Raw genomic sequence first — 16,612 nt, 5'->3', positions numbered from 1 at the left:
GATCACTTATGAAAAAAGGGTTTTGTATATTCACGACAAGTAAATGTTTTGGTTTAAACAGTTTGACAATTCAGCCGTGCTTTGTGGTTTTTAAAGTATTATTTATATAGTTGTCGGCTTTGCTCGAAAGTGTTGCGCGGACAATGATTTAAGTCAGATGTAAAATCCTCGACATCCGAAGCACACACAATAAAATTAAGCCACTGTTAAGGTTTGCTTTGTCCAGTAAGATCCTGTCTCTCTCCTCCACCAGACACTTAGTTGCCCAGAGAAACAACTTCAACATTAAAAAACAGGGAAGCTCTATTCATTTCAGTTTTGTTTATATAGCACCATATCACAATAACAGTCTGCTCAAGGCGCTTAATGTTATAAGACTCTACAGTAATATGGAAAAACCCAACAATCGAGCAACCCCCGATGAGCACGCACTTGGCGACAGTGGGAAAGAAAAACTCCCTTTTAACTGAGGGAAACGTTAGGCAGAAGGAGGCTCAGTGAAGGGAGGGAGACAAGCTGAGTACAATAAGCTGAACCAACATACTTCATTACTTTAAAGTAATTTTAAGTTTCACAGTACATAGAAAATTCATCCAGTCATCAACCAGTGTCTGGGTCTATTCACACAGCCAGTAACTTCACATGAGATGCAGGCACTGTAGGAACATACACACTCCTGATAACTGCACCAGGGCTTCAAACTGCAAGGATATCAACTACTAGACGCACTCTGATTATGATAATTTAAATATTCCATTATCCAAGTTAAGGTTAAGGAGTACTGAACGCATCTCAGCTGACACTGGGAAAAATGGGGTTTACACCCTGAACAGATCACTCTTCCTTCACAGGGCTAACGCAGAGCAGCACATTGAGTTTTCTCAGCCGTCTTCATTCTTCATTTCACTGTTAATACCAGTGTGTGTTCAAAATATTCAAGGGTATTCAGTTAAAACATCAAACAAGAGAATCTTGTGACTTAAATATTCGATACTGCTTGTTTATCTCGGTGTGCACATCCACACGGTTGGATATGATAAAGGATGGCAGCGCTTTCACAGATTGCATGCTGAAATATGTGCAAAGCTATTACTCTGGTTTAATGTCTTTTCCAATAAGTGGATGTGTTTTATAATATTTTCTCCTCTTCTTTTTTTCATATTGTATTTAAGTTTGTAGGAGTACAATTTATAGCTTATTAATGATTTAAGGTGGTACAGCATAATCTAATCTGTAAATGTAACAAAAGCTCAAATGTATTGATGAATAAAAGCGTTCTCTTTGGCATTTTTCGACTGCTTGGAAATGATCGTCTCCTTGTTCCGGAGGACTGATTGTTGGTATTGAACCTCAGCGATTCTGACAACACCAGCTGTGCGGCATCACTAACAAAGCCGGAAACTGTTTTCCGTCTTCATTATAAATAGACCAACACAGTTTGTTTTAGATTTTACAAACTATGTGTCTGCTTTGACTGCTTCTTCTGCATGGGCTTTGGATACCCGTGGAGAAAAATAACTTTTTTTTTTTTTACCCCTGTGATACAGTGCATGGCTGCATCATTTTAAGGAGCCTGGCATCATGAAATGCAAAGTCATTTTACTGCATCCCCCCCGACCACAATCTTTTTCTGTTTTGTTTCATGCCGTGAAGTGCATCTCTAGCTCCGACCTCAACCCCTAAGGCCACAAAAAAGCTTAAAATGCTTAGACATGGCATGCAAAATATGCCTGTAGTGTCGTGCCGCTTGTATGAAATCTCATGATTGTTTTAAAGGGGAACACGCTGATGTGGAGCAGATTAGGTTCCATGGCCGGGAAGAGAATAATCTAATTTTCCTAACCCGCTTACTGACATTGTGGCACGGTAGATCCCTAATATGCAGAATCCCCTCTTGTTCTGGTTTTTGCAATCAGGGGTTCGAGCTTAATGGAGCCACTGCGATTTATGTTGAAGGAAAGCTTTGATCCTGTTTGGGTTTTTTTTTTTTAAATGACAAAAGTAGGAAATTAGGTTGAAAACTATGAATATCAATATGAAGACACGTTCTTGACGGCGATGACGATGTTCTCGGTTGTGTTGATGATAGATGCAGGAGTGATGAGTGTGTGTTTGTGACTGTGCAGGCAGTTTTGATAGCCTAACTGTGTTGCGTGTTTCCTTTCATCAGCTTCGAGGCCGTAGCATCTCGCAGAGCATGATTAGCGTAAGCGTGGAATCCGCACCGCTGGGGGCTGCAGGGCGAGCTTGAAGCCTGAAGCGCATTCATCAACGTCCCTGGCAGGGTGCACCTTTCTCAGCCTCACACCACTCAGCTTGCAGTCCTCTCTCTGGCCCCGTTTTCTTCTTTTTCTTTCATTTTCCCCCCGTTTTTTTCTTTTTTCAGTGGCCTTTGTTGTTTTTTTAAGAGATAGGGTGGTTTTTAAAGATTTTTTCTCCTCCTTTATCAAAGCTTTTACAGTACTGGAACATTTTTGGAGGTGCATGTTGTGAGTAATGCTGAATTGCATCTGTAGCTGTTAATGAGCTTACAGAGACATACATCATAGTGGAGGTTTGCTTTTTGGGGGTTTTCTTTTTAGATTGTTACATCCTTTCCTGTTTTTTACCAAACAATTTGACTTGATGACACTGATGTCTCTGCCTTTAGCTCCCTTCAGTCTCCTTCCAGCAGGTAAACAGTGACTAAAGCAGGTCCTCGCAGATTCATCCCTCAGGTCTGAATATGTAATCACTCTTAGATCTCAGACATGAAAGACTTGCGTACATCTTCCTAAAAAAATGCCCTCTGAGATGCCAAGTTGTGTTTTAAATGGTGAGATGTTGAGAAGAGAGGCAAAGTCTGTGAGGAAATAATGGCTCATGATTAGGTAGGCCTTGAAAGAAACTGCTGACTTTGTGTAAGCCATTTAACACACTTCTGGATTAACATTTCTGTCATCATGGTGATAAGTTTACATTTGCACAGAAACTGAATGACACAAAGCCTTCATTGCCTTGGAAAAAGGCCCTCATCTATATAGTCATGAAAAGATCACTCACAGTTATCACTTGACTTTCATTCAGTGAGTTGTACAGCCCTCTTTTGTTCACCTTCATTCGGTTTAATACTAGCTAAAAGAACTGATAGGCTATTTTTAAGAAGATAATCTTTTATAGATTATGTTATATGGTGTACACACTCTAAGTCATCCTTGTCAAGGTGAAATTTTAGGAAACATTCTTTAGGAAACATTCTTACAGGTTCTTACTGGCCTGTCGGGTGAAATCTCAGGCCAACAACCAGCAACCATATGTTTAAGGCCCGCATCAGAGGCTGGATGAACTGTATTAGCGGTCATCCTGAGTCTGTAAATTTAATTCTACAGCTTTGCTGACATCTAGTGGCCAAAATTGAAATCACACTATTTTAAAAAAATGCACACACAACCACCGTATCAGGTTAAACCACTCCGCTTAAAAACATAGTTCGGGGGGGGGGGGAGTGCATTTTGTAATTACAGGTATCCCGTCATGGATGGGTCCGTTTTGCCCGGATATAATTATAATATACTTATAATATATGGTTGATATGTGGATTAAATACATTATTTAATCTCAAGACGTTTGTTGAGAAAGTCGATGAAACTCAGTAGCGTATTAATTTTTTCAGTGATGCGGCCTATAAGTACATTGTGCACATTTCATTTTCCTCTTTGACCGGGACACCTGCTGTAAGGGAAAGTTAGGACGGTTTATAATAAGAAAAGAAAAAAATAAAGTGAGTATTCTTAGTTAATATCATACAACATGTGTTGAAAACGACAGTAAATATTGAGAGTGACTCTTAAAGTTGATATTGAAATCGATTAATGATAGCCTTACCGTTAATGGGCAGATGTTAATTAGCTAACGCATTGGTCTCTATTTATTTGACAAAAAACGCTACAATTTACAGTCAAAATCTTGGATAACGCATGCAATTAATGTGCAAACAAGAATGTCACATTTTATTCTGTAAAACAATCGTACACAAAAATCGGATTTCTCGTTAGCATGTGGTCATTAGCTAGCATCAGGTGTAACGATTCTACTTGATCACAAAATGGCGGCGGGGTAAAAGTAGAGGGCCTTGATGTTTTTGCAACGGTAAATTTTGGTTGGCAAAAATTAATTGCATTTTTTTAATCGCTGAAAATTTAGAGTATCGCTTTTCATCAGCCGAAAAAATTGAGAGGGGGCGAAAATGACTGGCAGAGCACGAGCGAGATCCAGAGGAAGAGCGCGTGGGCAGGAGACTGCAGCACCTGGAGCGGTAAGGACACCTTTGAATTTACTGTTAAATAATCCTTTAAAAAAAATCATATTCCCGTTACACGCTGGTTAACTACTTTGATTCAGCAGGGGTCAGTGGTGCATACAGCTTAGGCCGCATGGCCGATAGAAAGACAACAGGCTGATATTTACTGTGCCAAGCCTTATATTACCCAATGGTCTGTATCTGTAATGCCAACAAGTTATTATGGGTTTTTTTGTTATTTCTTTTGTACCCCTCACCCGGAAAAGGCTTATAGGATGTCCTCACACCGCTGGGCATGCGCACTGGACAAGTTTGTGAATTCAAAACTGGAGAAGGAAATCATCTAGGCTTTTCAAATTGGTACCATATGAGTTAAAAGGTTGAGGGATGGCAGTGCCGACTGCCAGTATTTTTCCCTCTATACTGAAATTTGCCTCAAACATGCACCAGCAGGGTTGCTCCATTTGTTTTTGTGCTTGTATTATCAAGATCTACCTCACTATATAAAATACCTTGAAATAATTAGCTGTTAACCCATTCTGTATAAATAAAATGGAAGTGACTCATGAAACTAAGAAAAATGATGTGTCAGGACTGCATTTCTGCATTTTTTTTTTTTTTTTTTGTCACAGTGGGAATTCTCTCCATTATCCACAGGACTCACTGTTGTCATTGCCCATACTCTTTGAAAAAGACATGTACTGCATAAAACATGCTCAGCATTTCATTTACAGAACGTAATTGTTCTTCTCACCTGTTAAAAGTGAAACGGCACACAGTGGCAGTCATTTCTAAAGTTGGACTTTAAATCTGAATTTTTCCAGATTAAAATGATTTTACATAATTTTGTCTCACCCTGTTGCATAAAATGCAGAAACAAGCCGAGGTGTGAAAAACGTTTTCCAAGCGTAATTCTTTATTTACTACAGAAAATACTGAGAACTTGCAGCATTAATGTGCTGTGGAAAATGTAAAGGGAAAACATTCTCTCTGGTATATTTATCTCATTCTTGGATGCGCACATTAAAAGTAATTGTCAAAAATGTGTCTGCAGAGTTAAGTTCCTTCTCGTGAAAAGAATGACCATGCTTAAAGCGACGTCACTTCTCCAACCTTCCTTTTGTTTTGTTTTTTTGTTTTTTTTTCTTCAAGAGTCAGGCCCAAGAGCCGGCACCAGCAGCTGCCCCTCCCCCAGAGGCGGGGGACCTGGGTGGTAGAGGGAGGCAGAAAGGTGCTCCAGGACCCTTCAGTGCAGAAGGTGCAGTCAAACAAAAAGTCGAGCTACATTTCTTCTGTTAAATATCTTTGTTTGTCCTTTCTTTACTCCATTTATAAGTAAAGTTAAAAATGTAAACTGATGAGGACTGCACTGCAGAGGAAACCATCTCTTCTAATTGTGCAAAGAAATAAGGCAGTCCGATTCGATAACACTTTCTGTGCATTGCTAGAAATGTAAAATGCAGATTATATATTTGTAGACCGACACTATTGCCTTGTTGTTTTTTTACATTCATATTAGTGCATGTGGACTGTTAACAGTCTTCATTTGTTTTCATTAGCTCTTCTACAGATTTCAGCTGGATTTCAGCAGGTGAAGCTTGGAGAAAGAGGTGGACGCCGCCGGGATTTTCATGATGCAGGCGTTAACACGAGGCAGGCAATGGAGCATGTGAAGGAATCCAAATGTGGTCAGTAGTTTTAAATCGAAACGATGCCAAATGTAACTTTCTGTAATCTGTGAGGTTTGAAAATTACTACTAAAATTCTGTGTGTGTTCACTTCCTCAGGAGTAACTGGTAATCCCATTCAGCTGACCGCAAACTTCTTTCGCATCCTGTCCCGCCCTCAGTGGGTTCTGTATCAGTACCATGTGGACTTCAAACCACAAATGGAGTCGCGACGCCTGAGATCTGCGCTCCTCTTCCAGCACGAGGAAACACTTGGCTCAGCACGGAGCTTCGATGGAGCTCTGCTTTTTCTGCCGAACAGATTGCACAGCAAGGTACTGTGATGCTCCAAACATCGCGCGTTATGAAGAAAGTGTTTGTGCACGCAGATGGAATTGCCTGTTCGTTATCATTGTAAAAAGAGTTGGTTTCCATAAATCAGTCAGCCTGAATGATCAGGTTAGTGTTAATCTCTTGAGAGATTGGAGTTATTGATTGCAAAACACTGAATTCCTGTAATTCTTTCAAAGTAGTAGTTGTTATATTATAAATGGCACAGGAGTTGACAAAGGCGTTGCTTGGTGGCTTGGAAAGTTGTAGTCTTTTGACAAGCCTGGATTTTCCTCTTATCCAGTGTCTAACCCTCGTGTTTAGGAGACTGTGGTCTATAGCAAGACCAGAAATGGAGAGAATGTTCAGATAACAATCACCCTGACGAATGAACTGCCACCCTCTTCACCAGTGTGCATTCAGTTTTACAATATCATATTCCGAAGGTAAGCTTTCCACCTTTCAGAGCTTCTTTTTAAAAAGTGATGCGCAGCAATATTTTTCGAATGCGTCTGCCAATTTAATGAAGTGATTTGCAACTGATTCGTAGTTTATGATTGTTGATCGGTAAAGTAAATAGTTGCATTTAATTGCAAACATTTTGACGTTGGTACAACTCACCAAAGTATTTTTGATGACTGGAAGCTTTAATGTCTACAGGATTTTGAGAATTCTCAACATGCAGCAGATTGGACGCAACTACTACAGCCCCAGTGATCCCCTTAACATCCCACAGCACAAGTATAGTTCTTTTGTTTTTTCTTATATTAAAATTTAAGGCCTAACATTAACTGCAAAAGTTTTTATATGTATCAACATGAATGAACTTATTTTTCTCAGTACACAGTAACATCGACCGTCTGCAGGCAAAGTCCTCACAGTTTTTGCCCACTCATACATGATTGTGCCTGGCATAGTTGCCAGATGAAAAGGGTTTGGGGGGTATTTGCTTATCAACAGGTATTTAAAAAAAACATTACGAGCTAAAACAATTTCCTCTAAAACCTGATGGTGTCGGTTAGATCTGAAACTTTTAAACTCCTCATAAATGTCAAAGTAAAAGCAATGTATTCTTAACGGTTTTAGAAATTACGTAATTTAAAAAAATAATTATTATTTGTATTTATTTAAAATTTTATGCTAGGTTGACCATCTGGCCAGGGTACACCACCAACATCTTGCAGTACGAGTCCTGTATCATGATGTGCACTGACGTGAGCCACAAGGTGCTGCGCAGTGAGACAGTCCTCGACTTTATGGTCAACTTGAGGCAGCAATGTGGAAGTCAACGCTTTACTGAGATCTGTGAGAAGGAGCTTGTCGGGCTCATAATCCTCACGAAGTAAGATTTGCATTTAGCATCTTGTTTTTGTACTTGTGATGCGTATCACTCTAATGCAGGGGTGTCGAACTCCAGGCCTCGAGGGCCGGTGTCCTGGAGGTTTTAGATATCACCTTGGGTCAACACACCTGAATCAAATGATTGGTTCATTACCAGGCCTCTGGAGAACTTCAAGACATGTTTAGGAAGTAAGTTAGCCATTTAAATTGGCTGTGTTGGATCAAGGACACATCTAAAACCTGCAGGACACCGGCCCTCGAGGCCTAGAGTTCGACACCTGTGCGCTGATGCATTAGTTTCACAGTGCTTATGTGTAATCATATGTGACTTACTACTTGTGTTTATTTCTAATGTTTAGGTACAACAACAAAACCTACCGGATTGATGGTATTGCTTGGGATCACACTCCCAGCAACACATTCAAGAGGGGAGATGCTGACACTTCCTTTAAGAACTACTACAAGAGTGTGGGTATTGTGCACTCAACATTAAAAAAAAAAAAAAAAAAAAAAGCCCTCAAGTTCTCATTACATGGACAATTACTGGCAAAGGCAAATATAAGAAATGGAACTAAAATTATCTAACTATTTAAAGGGCTAAAATTCAGATGCAAAATTTAAGAAAGAATTTGCATTTAGTGTCACTGGTGCAAAGTTTTTAAAGTGCTGCAAGTAGTAACTTTATGGTAAATTGCCTCAGTTTCAGTCCACACTCAAATATTTATACTTCCTGTTCTTAGCAATATGGCCTGGACATCACTGATGAAAACCAGGTGCTGCTGATCAGCTATGTGAAGAGGATGGGTCCTGCTGGAGCGCCACCTCCTGGTCCAGCCATGCTTATCCCAGAGCTGTGCTACCTAACAGGTTTAACCTTATTCTGTGCCATTTGGCCCTTTTCGGATAAATGTGCCTCTTTGTTCATCTGCAGGCATCTGTAAATATACGCTTCACGTCTAAGGACCTCAGTCCGTCTGCATTAAAGTTACAATGCTAATCTTACAAACATGTATGTACCACTTTCAACAAGGTACAAGTCAGAAATGTTTGCAGTTAGATTCACTAATAGTAATCCACAAGAAGGTATTTAGTTTGTTTATTCTGATACCTGAAACATTGGCCTCAGATGTGTTTTACAAGGAAGTTGTTTTATTATAACTAACTTTTTATAGGAATTGGATATTTTACATTTTGATTGGTTGTGTTTAACAGGCTTGACTGATAAGATGCGAGCTGATTTCAGCATCATGAAGGACTTGAGTACCCACACCAGACTGACCCCAGAGCAGAGGGAGGGACGCCTCAACAGATTTATCACTAATATACAGAGGTAGGTGACAGTCACTAGTAGAATCAGAATAGAAATAAACGGATTGTTTTGAGTTATTGCCTAGGTGGTCTTTAATAGCTAGGCAATAATATATAAAACAATGATTTAGTGTTAATACTGGACTTGTCACATCTATACTGTGCTTAAGAGAAGTGATTTTTGAGGCATATATTTTCAATTGATCATGACAATTAAAGCTCTGATTTTTTTTTTCCTAGAAGTTGTCTTCATCTCAGACACACTTTGGGTGTTCTGATAATATACTCAAAAGTTGACTGCAAATTTCTTCGTCATTATGTTCTGTCTGTAAGATTCCTGGCTTTGATTTACAGCTTAAATTATTTCACAGGAACGCTGACGCGCAAGCCGAGTTGGATAAGTGGGGACTCAGCTTTGATAAGCAACTTCTAAATCTGGCTGGCAGAGTCCTCCCTGTGGAGAGGATTTACCAGGGGTCAAGATCGGTATAATTTCTTCTTCTCAGTTAATTAAACGGATACATTTAAGGGCTCATTTAATATGTTTAATATAATTATCACATAGTATGACTACAACCCCTGGGCCGCTGACTGGGCCAAAGAGATGCGTGGATTAGCTGTGATGAGCGCTCCTCCCTTGAACAACTGGCTCCTCTTTCACACCCGTCGTAACGGCAATGAAGCCAGTTCTCTTCTACAGACTCTCAGCAGAGTCTCAGGCCCACTGGGAATCGCCATGGGAAAACCTGTCATGTGAGTTTAGCATTTTTAAGTATTTCTGCAACACATTTTTTTTTTTTATCACAATGGACTGTCACGTATGTAAAGTGAAATTTTTGACTGTAACACTTGTAGTTTTTTTTTTTCTTGTCTTTTAATTCACAAACGTTATCGTGCATCCTTGTTTTTCTGTAGGATACAGTATGAAGATCATCAGGAATCTCTCCTCGCAGCCCTGCGGCACAGTGTTGGACCCCAGATAGAGATGGTTGGTGATGTGTGAAGTGCACACACTTGTACATTTACATTTCAGTTTTCAGGTCTAAAATGTTTTTTATGAACCACATTTGCATTTAAATGCTCGAATTGTAGCCATTTTTTATAACTGACAGAAACTGCAGGTCAGTGTATTGTAGTTATGTCACATTGCATTTTTGCCATCAGGGATCTTAATTTTGACGTTTCCCAAAGCGGTACCAGACCTCAAGGTGTTTCTGTTTGTTAGGTGGTGGTAATCCTCCCCAACAACAGGAAGGATAAGTATGACAGCGTTAAGAAGTTCCTTTGTGTGGACTGCCCCACTCCCAGCCAGTGTGTGGTGGCCCGTACCCTCAGCCGACCTCAGGCACTCATGACTATAGCTACAAAGATTGCGCTGCAGATGGCTTGCAAGATGGGAGGGGAACTCTGGAGTGTGGAAATCCCTGTAAGTCCCACACAAACTAAATACTTCAGATGTCAGAGATTAAAGTTTAAGGTGTTTTGGAAAGCAAAGAGTAGTAACTTTTGAATTGATTAAACTTTCTGGTGCTTTAGATGAGAATGTATTTTTTTTTTTTTTTTCCCCTTTCATCCAAAACTGGTTTGATTGGGTTCACAATGCCTCTGACTGTCCTTGGGATGACTTCTTAAAAATAGATCCCCAGTTTGATCTCTGGAGGTGCAGAAATCATCTATGGTTCTGTAGCTGTCCAACATTAAGAAAAAGAAAGAAAATCTGCTAAGTCATACATCCGGAGCTACCTGCTGTGGCAACCCCTTGTGATATTGTCATGTTTGTGCAGCTCAAACAGCTGATGATCGTGGGCATCGACTGCTACCATGACACCGCTGCTGGGAAAAGGTCTATTGGTGCTCTAGTGGCCAGTCTCAACCAAAGCATGAGCAGGTTGGTTTCTGTAACTGAGTTGGGAATTCACACTGGGAGCAGTGCAATGCTCTCGGTTATGTTCAACATGTGCAAACAAGGCCTCACTTGGCGTTTTTGTGTGTGTGTGTGTGTGTGTGTGTGTGTGTGTGTGTGTGGTTTCCCAGCCTTTAAATGCAATAGTACAGTTAATGATTCAAATGTTTTTCAAGGTGGTTCTCAAAGTGTGTGCTGCAGCACAAAGGTCAGGAGATCATGGATGAGCTGAAGAAGACTTTGAGTGGCAAGTTTCTTTTGTCATTTCAAAAACTTTTACTTTTAAATACACAGAGGATCTCAGAAACTGTCTTAACACTTTGTTTTCCAGCTGCCCTGAAAGAGTATTTGAGGTTCAATGGCTGTCTGCCTTCACGCATCATCGTTTACCGAGACGGAGTGGGGGATGGGCAGTTGCACAGTGTGGTGAACTATGAGGTTCAGCAGATCATGGACTCCATCAAGTCAATGGGGCAAGACTACAAGTGAGTTTTTACATCTCCAACAGTTATGGTGTTTTTTAAATCTCTAAAAACGGTTGCCCTCAGAGGCAGTTAAATTTGCATTTGATAACACAAATGGTCATACATGATTCCTTCCTTTGATTTGAGAATTGTAAGGACAGTAAAGTAAAATGACTGGTTGGAACATGGACATTTTTGTAGTGCTGTTAGTATTTATTCCTGAGCATCAAAAGAACAAAGTTGAGATTATTTAGTAGAAGTGTCAGGTTTTCCCAGAGCCTCTGTCCTTTTGTTGTAGCCCAAAGCTGAGTGTGGTGGTGGTGAAGAAGCGCATAAGCAGCAGGTTTTTCGCCCACATAAATGGCAAGGTGTCCAATCCTCCTCCTGGCACCATCGTTGACGCAGAGGTCACCCGGCCAGAGTGGTACGTCTTGTTTTGAGGGGGGGCGGGTTTTTTTTTTTTTTTTTTTTTTTTTAAGCTGTTAACGGTCTTTTGATATTTACATAGGAGCAGTTGTATTGTGACAGTACTGTTGCACGTTTGTTTTCTAGGTATGACTTCTATATTGTGAGCCAAGCTGTTCGCAGTGGGAGTGTCTCACCAACCCACTACAATGTCGTGTATGACACCAGTGGACTCAAGCCAGATCACATGCAGCGGCTCACCTACAAGCTCTGCCACATGTACTACAACTGGCAGGTAGGCTGGCATCAGAGTGACCTTTTTGAGTAGAAATCTTTCTACACTGAAAATGTTGTCTTCATCTAAACTGGTCATAATCAGGTGTCTTTCTCCTCAGTGTTTTTAAGGAGTTTTCATTAAATGATGACATTTTTGAATGATCGACTCTAATTTAGAAATTTACAAAGCAATACAATTTAATTTTAATGGAGGGAGAATATCAGTCAAAAATCAATGAGTGATATAATTATTTGATCCCCTACAACCCAGCCAGAATTCTGACTCAAATTGGCAAATTACAATCAAGGAGTTCAAGAGTGTCTAATTATAAAGCACACCTGTCTACAGAATCAATTTCTTCAATTAATTATATTTTTCAGTAATTGAAAAAGAGCTGTCAAAGGACAAACGGGGAATGGGATGTAAGAAGGTGACAATTACTGGTGCAATTATCTGGAAATATAAAATGACCATCAGTTGCCCTCGGTTTGGAGCTCCACATACGATCTTTGCTCATGGGGTGCACAAGAAAGGTGGTCATCAGCACAAAACTACATGCCAGGAGCTTGTTAGAGATCTGAAGGCAGCTGGGACTACGGACACCAGAAAGGCACATGGCACACCCATCTTAAGTTCGCCAGTGAACAACTAAATGATTTAGAGAACGCTTTGAAAGTGCTGCGGTCAGATGAAACCAAAATTGAGCTCTTTGGCATCAGCTCAACCCGCTGTGTTTGTAGTAGGGCTGCCACAAACGATTATTTTGATAGTCGACTAGTCACCGATTATTTATGCGATTAGTCGACTAATCAGATCATCATCCACTGGACGTAAAACTACAGCTTATTGCACCAGCAGCATCTGCTCTTATATAACTATCATTAGCTTACAGCTTTAAGCTTTTAAGGTGCTAACTAAAAATAAAGACAAGATGATAGTTTATTCAATTTTAATGAAATTTGCAGATTGTTTCGGTAAAGTTTAATAAACTCCTTGCTATCTAAAATATAACAGGACACCGGAGTATATTCTCCAGCATCTCACACTTCTGATAATCAGTTGTCTGCTTGACGTTTATTCAGCTGTGTAAAAACTATAACTTTAATCTCAGCCAAACCGATTTACTCAGGAACAAATAAAATACAAAAAAAAAAAAAAGCCAAACAACAACATTTTTAATTTATCTAAGTGACTCATATATATTTAACCTGAGTCGCGAAAGACGGCGGTGGGTTTGAAAACAATTTTCCGGGAGTCCGGTGTTCTCACGGTGCTAGTGACCTAGCCCCCGGCTAGCTATCGAGCTAGTGGGTAACAGACGTCTCCGAAAACGTCGGAGCGCTTTTGAAAATATGTGGTGTCCTGATAAACTGAGCAGATATTTGAGGTTTACACAGCTACATTCTCGCCTGAAAATATGTTAAACGTTTATTTTGTGACCCAGAAAGAATAATAAGAGTAATATTAAAACTAACTAGCTACCGCCATTGTTGGAAACTAAGCTGGGCCGCGCTATGAATTCTGGGACACAGCTGCTTCTTCTTCTTCGGGGTTTAACGGCAGCTGGCATCCTTGTACATGCTGTGCTGCCATCTTCTGTTTCAGTCCGTTATTACACTCTTAAATCCTGCTATTATTCCTGCGTCTTTTGCGATCTTACAAAGCTTCAAACGACACGTCGACTATTAAATCAGTCGTCGACGATTTTGATAGTCGACGTAATCGTGACTAGTCGACAAATCGTGGCAGCCCTAGTTTGTAGGACAAGAAATGCAGAGTATTACCAAAGAACATGATCTCTGCAGTCAAACATGAAGGTGGAAACTTTGTACTTTGGAGGTGTTTTTCCGATAAGAGCACAGAAGACTAAAGGTGGGTCAGAATTAGGGCTGCCACAAACGATTATTTTGATAGTCGACTAGTCACCGATTATTTTTGCGATTAGTCGACTAATCAGATCATGCATCCATTGGACGTAAAACGTACAGCTTATTGCACCAGCAGCATCTGCTCTTATATAACTATCATTAGTTTACAGCTTTAAGTGTTTATGGTATGTGTTAACTAAAAATAAAGACAAGATGATAGTTTAAAGTTTAGTGAAATCTGCAGATTGTTTCGGTGGAGTTTAATAAACTCAGCCGTTGCTCCTTGCTATCTAAAATATAACAGGACACCGGAGTATATTCTCGCGCATCTCACACTTCTGATAATCAGTTGTCTGCTTGATGTTTATTCAGCTGTGTAAAAACTATAACTTTAATCTCAGCCAAACCGATTTACTCAGGAACAAATAAAATAAAAATAAAAAAAAGCCAAACGATAACATTTTTAAGTTATCTAACTGACTTATATATGTTTAACCTGAGTAGTGAAAGACGGCGTTGGGTTTGAAAACGATTTGCTGGGAGTCCGGTGTTCTCACCGGCTCTGGTGAGCCTTGAACCCCGGCTCGCTATCGAGCTGGTGGGTAACAGGCGTCTCCGAAAACGTCGGAGCGCTTTTGAAAATATGTGGTGTCTTGATAAACTGAGCAGATATTTGAAGTTTACACAGCTACATTCTCGCCTGAAAATATGTTAAGCGTTTATTTTGTGACCCAGAAAGAATAATAAGAGTAATATTAAAACTAACTAGCTGCCGCCATTGTTAGAAACTGAGCAGGGCCGCGCTACGAATTCTGGGACACTGCTTCTTCTTCTTCAAGGTTTAACGGCAGCTGGCATCCTTGTACATGCAGTGCTGCCATCTTCTGCTTCAGTCCGTTATTACACCCTTAAATACTACTACTTATTCCTGCGTCTTTTGGGATCTTACAAAGCTTCAAACGACACATCAACTATTAAATTAGTCGTCGACGATTTTGATAGTCGACTAATCGTGGCAGCCCTAGTCCGAATCAGTCTTCCACCATGATGATGACCGGCCAAAGAAGTAGTACATTAAGGTCATTGAGTGGTCTAGTCAGTTTCCAGACCTCAATTGTATAGAAAACCTGTGGAGGGAGCTTAAGCTTTGAGTTCCCAAGTGGCAACTGAGAAACCTAAAGGATTTAGTTTCTGTAAAAAGGACCGGGCCAAAATCACTCCAGAGATGTGTGCAAACCTGGTGACAGACTATACGGCTGTACTGGCCAAGAGTTCCTTCACCAAGTACCCACTTGTGTTTTACTTGTGTATCAAATACTTTTTTTCACTCAGTGACATGTGAATCCATTCATAACTCTGATATGTTTTTTTTTCTGTATTTGTTAAAATAAAACTGCCATTAAAAATTAGACTTCATTTCTGTGTAAGTGAGCAAACGTATAAATTCAGCAGGGATCAAATAATTTTCCCCGACTGTGTAAATGTCACTGGCTTTGGCATTGTGTTGGTCATGCCTGATTGTTTTTCTTTGTGCTTTAGGGGATCATCAGAGTGCCTGCTCCCTGCCAGTACGCCCACAAGTTGGCTTTCCTTGTGGGTCAGAGCATCCACAAAGAGCCCAATATGAAGCTGGATGACCAGCTTTTCTACCTTTAAAGATAAAAAGGCCCAGTTTGCATAGAAAATCTTATTTACTCGTTGTTGTTGTTTGAGCTTAGTTGTTGTTGTTGTTTGAGCTTAGTTGTTGTTGTTTCGGAGGCCAAATTGAATGCAGTAGTTCGATCAGTTATACTTTAAGTGATGGGGAAAGTCTTTTTTTTTTTTTTTTTGTTGAGTATCTATAATCTTTGGTTTTGTTATATTTGAGCCTTTTATTGTTATCATTTGCAGCACAAGATTTAACCTAGATGCTGTCACACTTTCTGTATTCATTTACTCACAAATCAATAAATCTGTTTGTAATTCCTGGCATTTCAAAGCAAGTCAGTCCAATATTACATTACAAAATATCAAATTTATTTATTTTTTTATATAAAAGATTGCACATGCACACCCACACAATAATTTGTAACCATCAATATAGGCTGATAATTCTTATCATAAAGCTAGCACACAGTTGCAGACTTTTAAACAATATGGTCTTCAAGACACCATGGGGAAAGCTTAAACTGTTTGATTATAAATTTAAATGTACAAAAAAGGCAGTCTGAAAATCAAGTATAAACATTTAAAAACAATTTTACAAATGGACAAAGTACAAAAAGAGCAACAGTCACTCAAAATGAAGAGAAGCAATGTCTGAGGAAGTGGTTCGTAAATAGGAAAAAGGTGTTCATCAGTTTACTGTAGGTGCAGATGGCGGTCTGGCCGAGAATTGTACAGAAAGCATCAGAATGTTTTGCATACATTCTTGTTTTGTTTTTTTTCTTCTTTGTTTTTGGCAGTTTCAGTTCAACTCTTGTGTATAGAAAATAGTCTGGATTTAAACGGCATGGGAGGATGAAATGGGGAAACTGAATGATGTAAGGTAGGAGGAGGTGGACTGTTCCATTTCACGCACAAGGATGGACATCTGCACAATCCCTTAGGGCAGCTTTGAAAATACATTGGCCTTCAATTCATTGTACATTCACTACTCTACATTAAGGTGTAGATATATATATATATAGATATATCGATATACAGTACTTGTATCCTGCACCAACATAAAGTGGGACACTGAACAGGCATCACTGACGGATTGGCTTGAAGAAAAGTATTTCAGATCAAA

At 39.7% G+C, this 16,612-nt stretch overlaps 1 protein-coding gene across 2 annotated transcripts; it reads left to right on the top strand.

Moving 5' to 3' along the window:
- Positions 1–3,675: 3,675 nt before the first annotated feature.
- piwil1 (piwi-like RNA-mediated gene silencing 1) lies at positions 3,676–15,819 on the top strand. Of its 2 annotated transcripts, XM_080894359.1 has the most exons (21): positions 3,676–3,760; positions 4,183–4,294; positions 5,432–5,537; positions 5,839–5,967; positions 6,067–6,281; positions 6,601–6,722; positions 6,937–7,017; positions 7,421–7,618; positions 7,977–8,085; positions 8,358–8,484; positions 8,830–8,947; positions 9,297–9,411; positions 9,491–9,678; positions 9,841–9,913; positions 10,151–10,351; positions 10,710–10,813; positions 11,005–11,075; positions 11,160–11,313; positions 11,591–11,716; positions 11,845–11,992; positions 15,382–15,819. In XM_080894359.1, exons 2-21 carry the CDS (start codon positions 4,226–4,228, stop codon positions 15,496–15,498), a joined length of 2,571 nt encoding a protein of 856 aa, XP_080750485.1. In that variant the 5' UTR covers positions 3,676–3,760; positions 4,183–4,225; the 3' UTR covers positions 15,499–15,819. The 2 variants fall into 2 exon arrangements, with proteins under 2 accessions (XP_080750485.1, XP_080750486.1); XM_080894360.1 differs by lacking the exons at positions 3,676–3,760; positions 4,183–4,294; positions 5,432–5,537 and adding an exon at positions 5,652–5,731.
- The last annotated feature ends 793 nt before the right edge of the window (positions 15,820–16,612 follow it).

Source organism: Rhamphochromis sp. 'chilingali', assembly GCF_963969265.1.
Source record: "Rhamphochromis sp. 'chilingali' genome assembly, chromosome: 10".
NCBI lineage: Eukaryota > Metazoa > Chordata > Actinopteri > Cichliformes > Cichlidae > Rhamphochromis > Rhamphochromis sp. 'chilingali'.
This window is presented reverse-complemented; position numbering and strand designations above follow the sequence as displayed.

Excerpts from the sequence above, each read along its gene's own strand:
- piwil1 (XM_080894359.1), top strand. The coding sequence starts at position 4,226 with ATGACTGGCAGAGCACGAGCGAGATCCAGAGGAAGAGCGCGTGGGCAG. Across the intron at positions 9,412-9,490 it reads TTTACCAGGGGTCAAGATCG|TATGACTACAACCCCTGGGC; the intron begins GTATAATTTCTT and ends ATTATCACATAG. Across the intron at positions 11,993-15,381 it reads ACATGTACTACAACTGGCAG|GGGATCATCAGAGTGCCTGC; the intron begins GTAGGCTGGCAT and ends TTTGTGCTTTAG.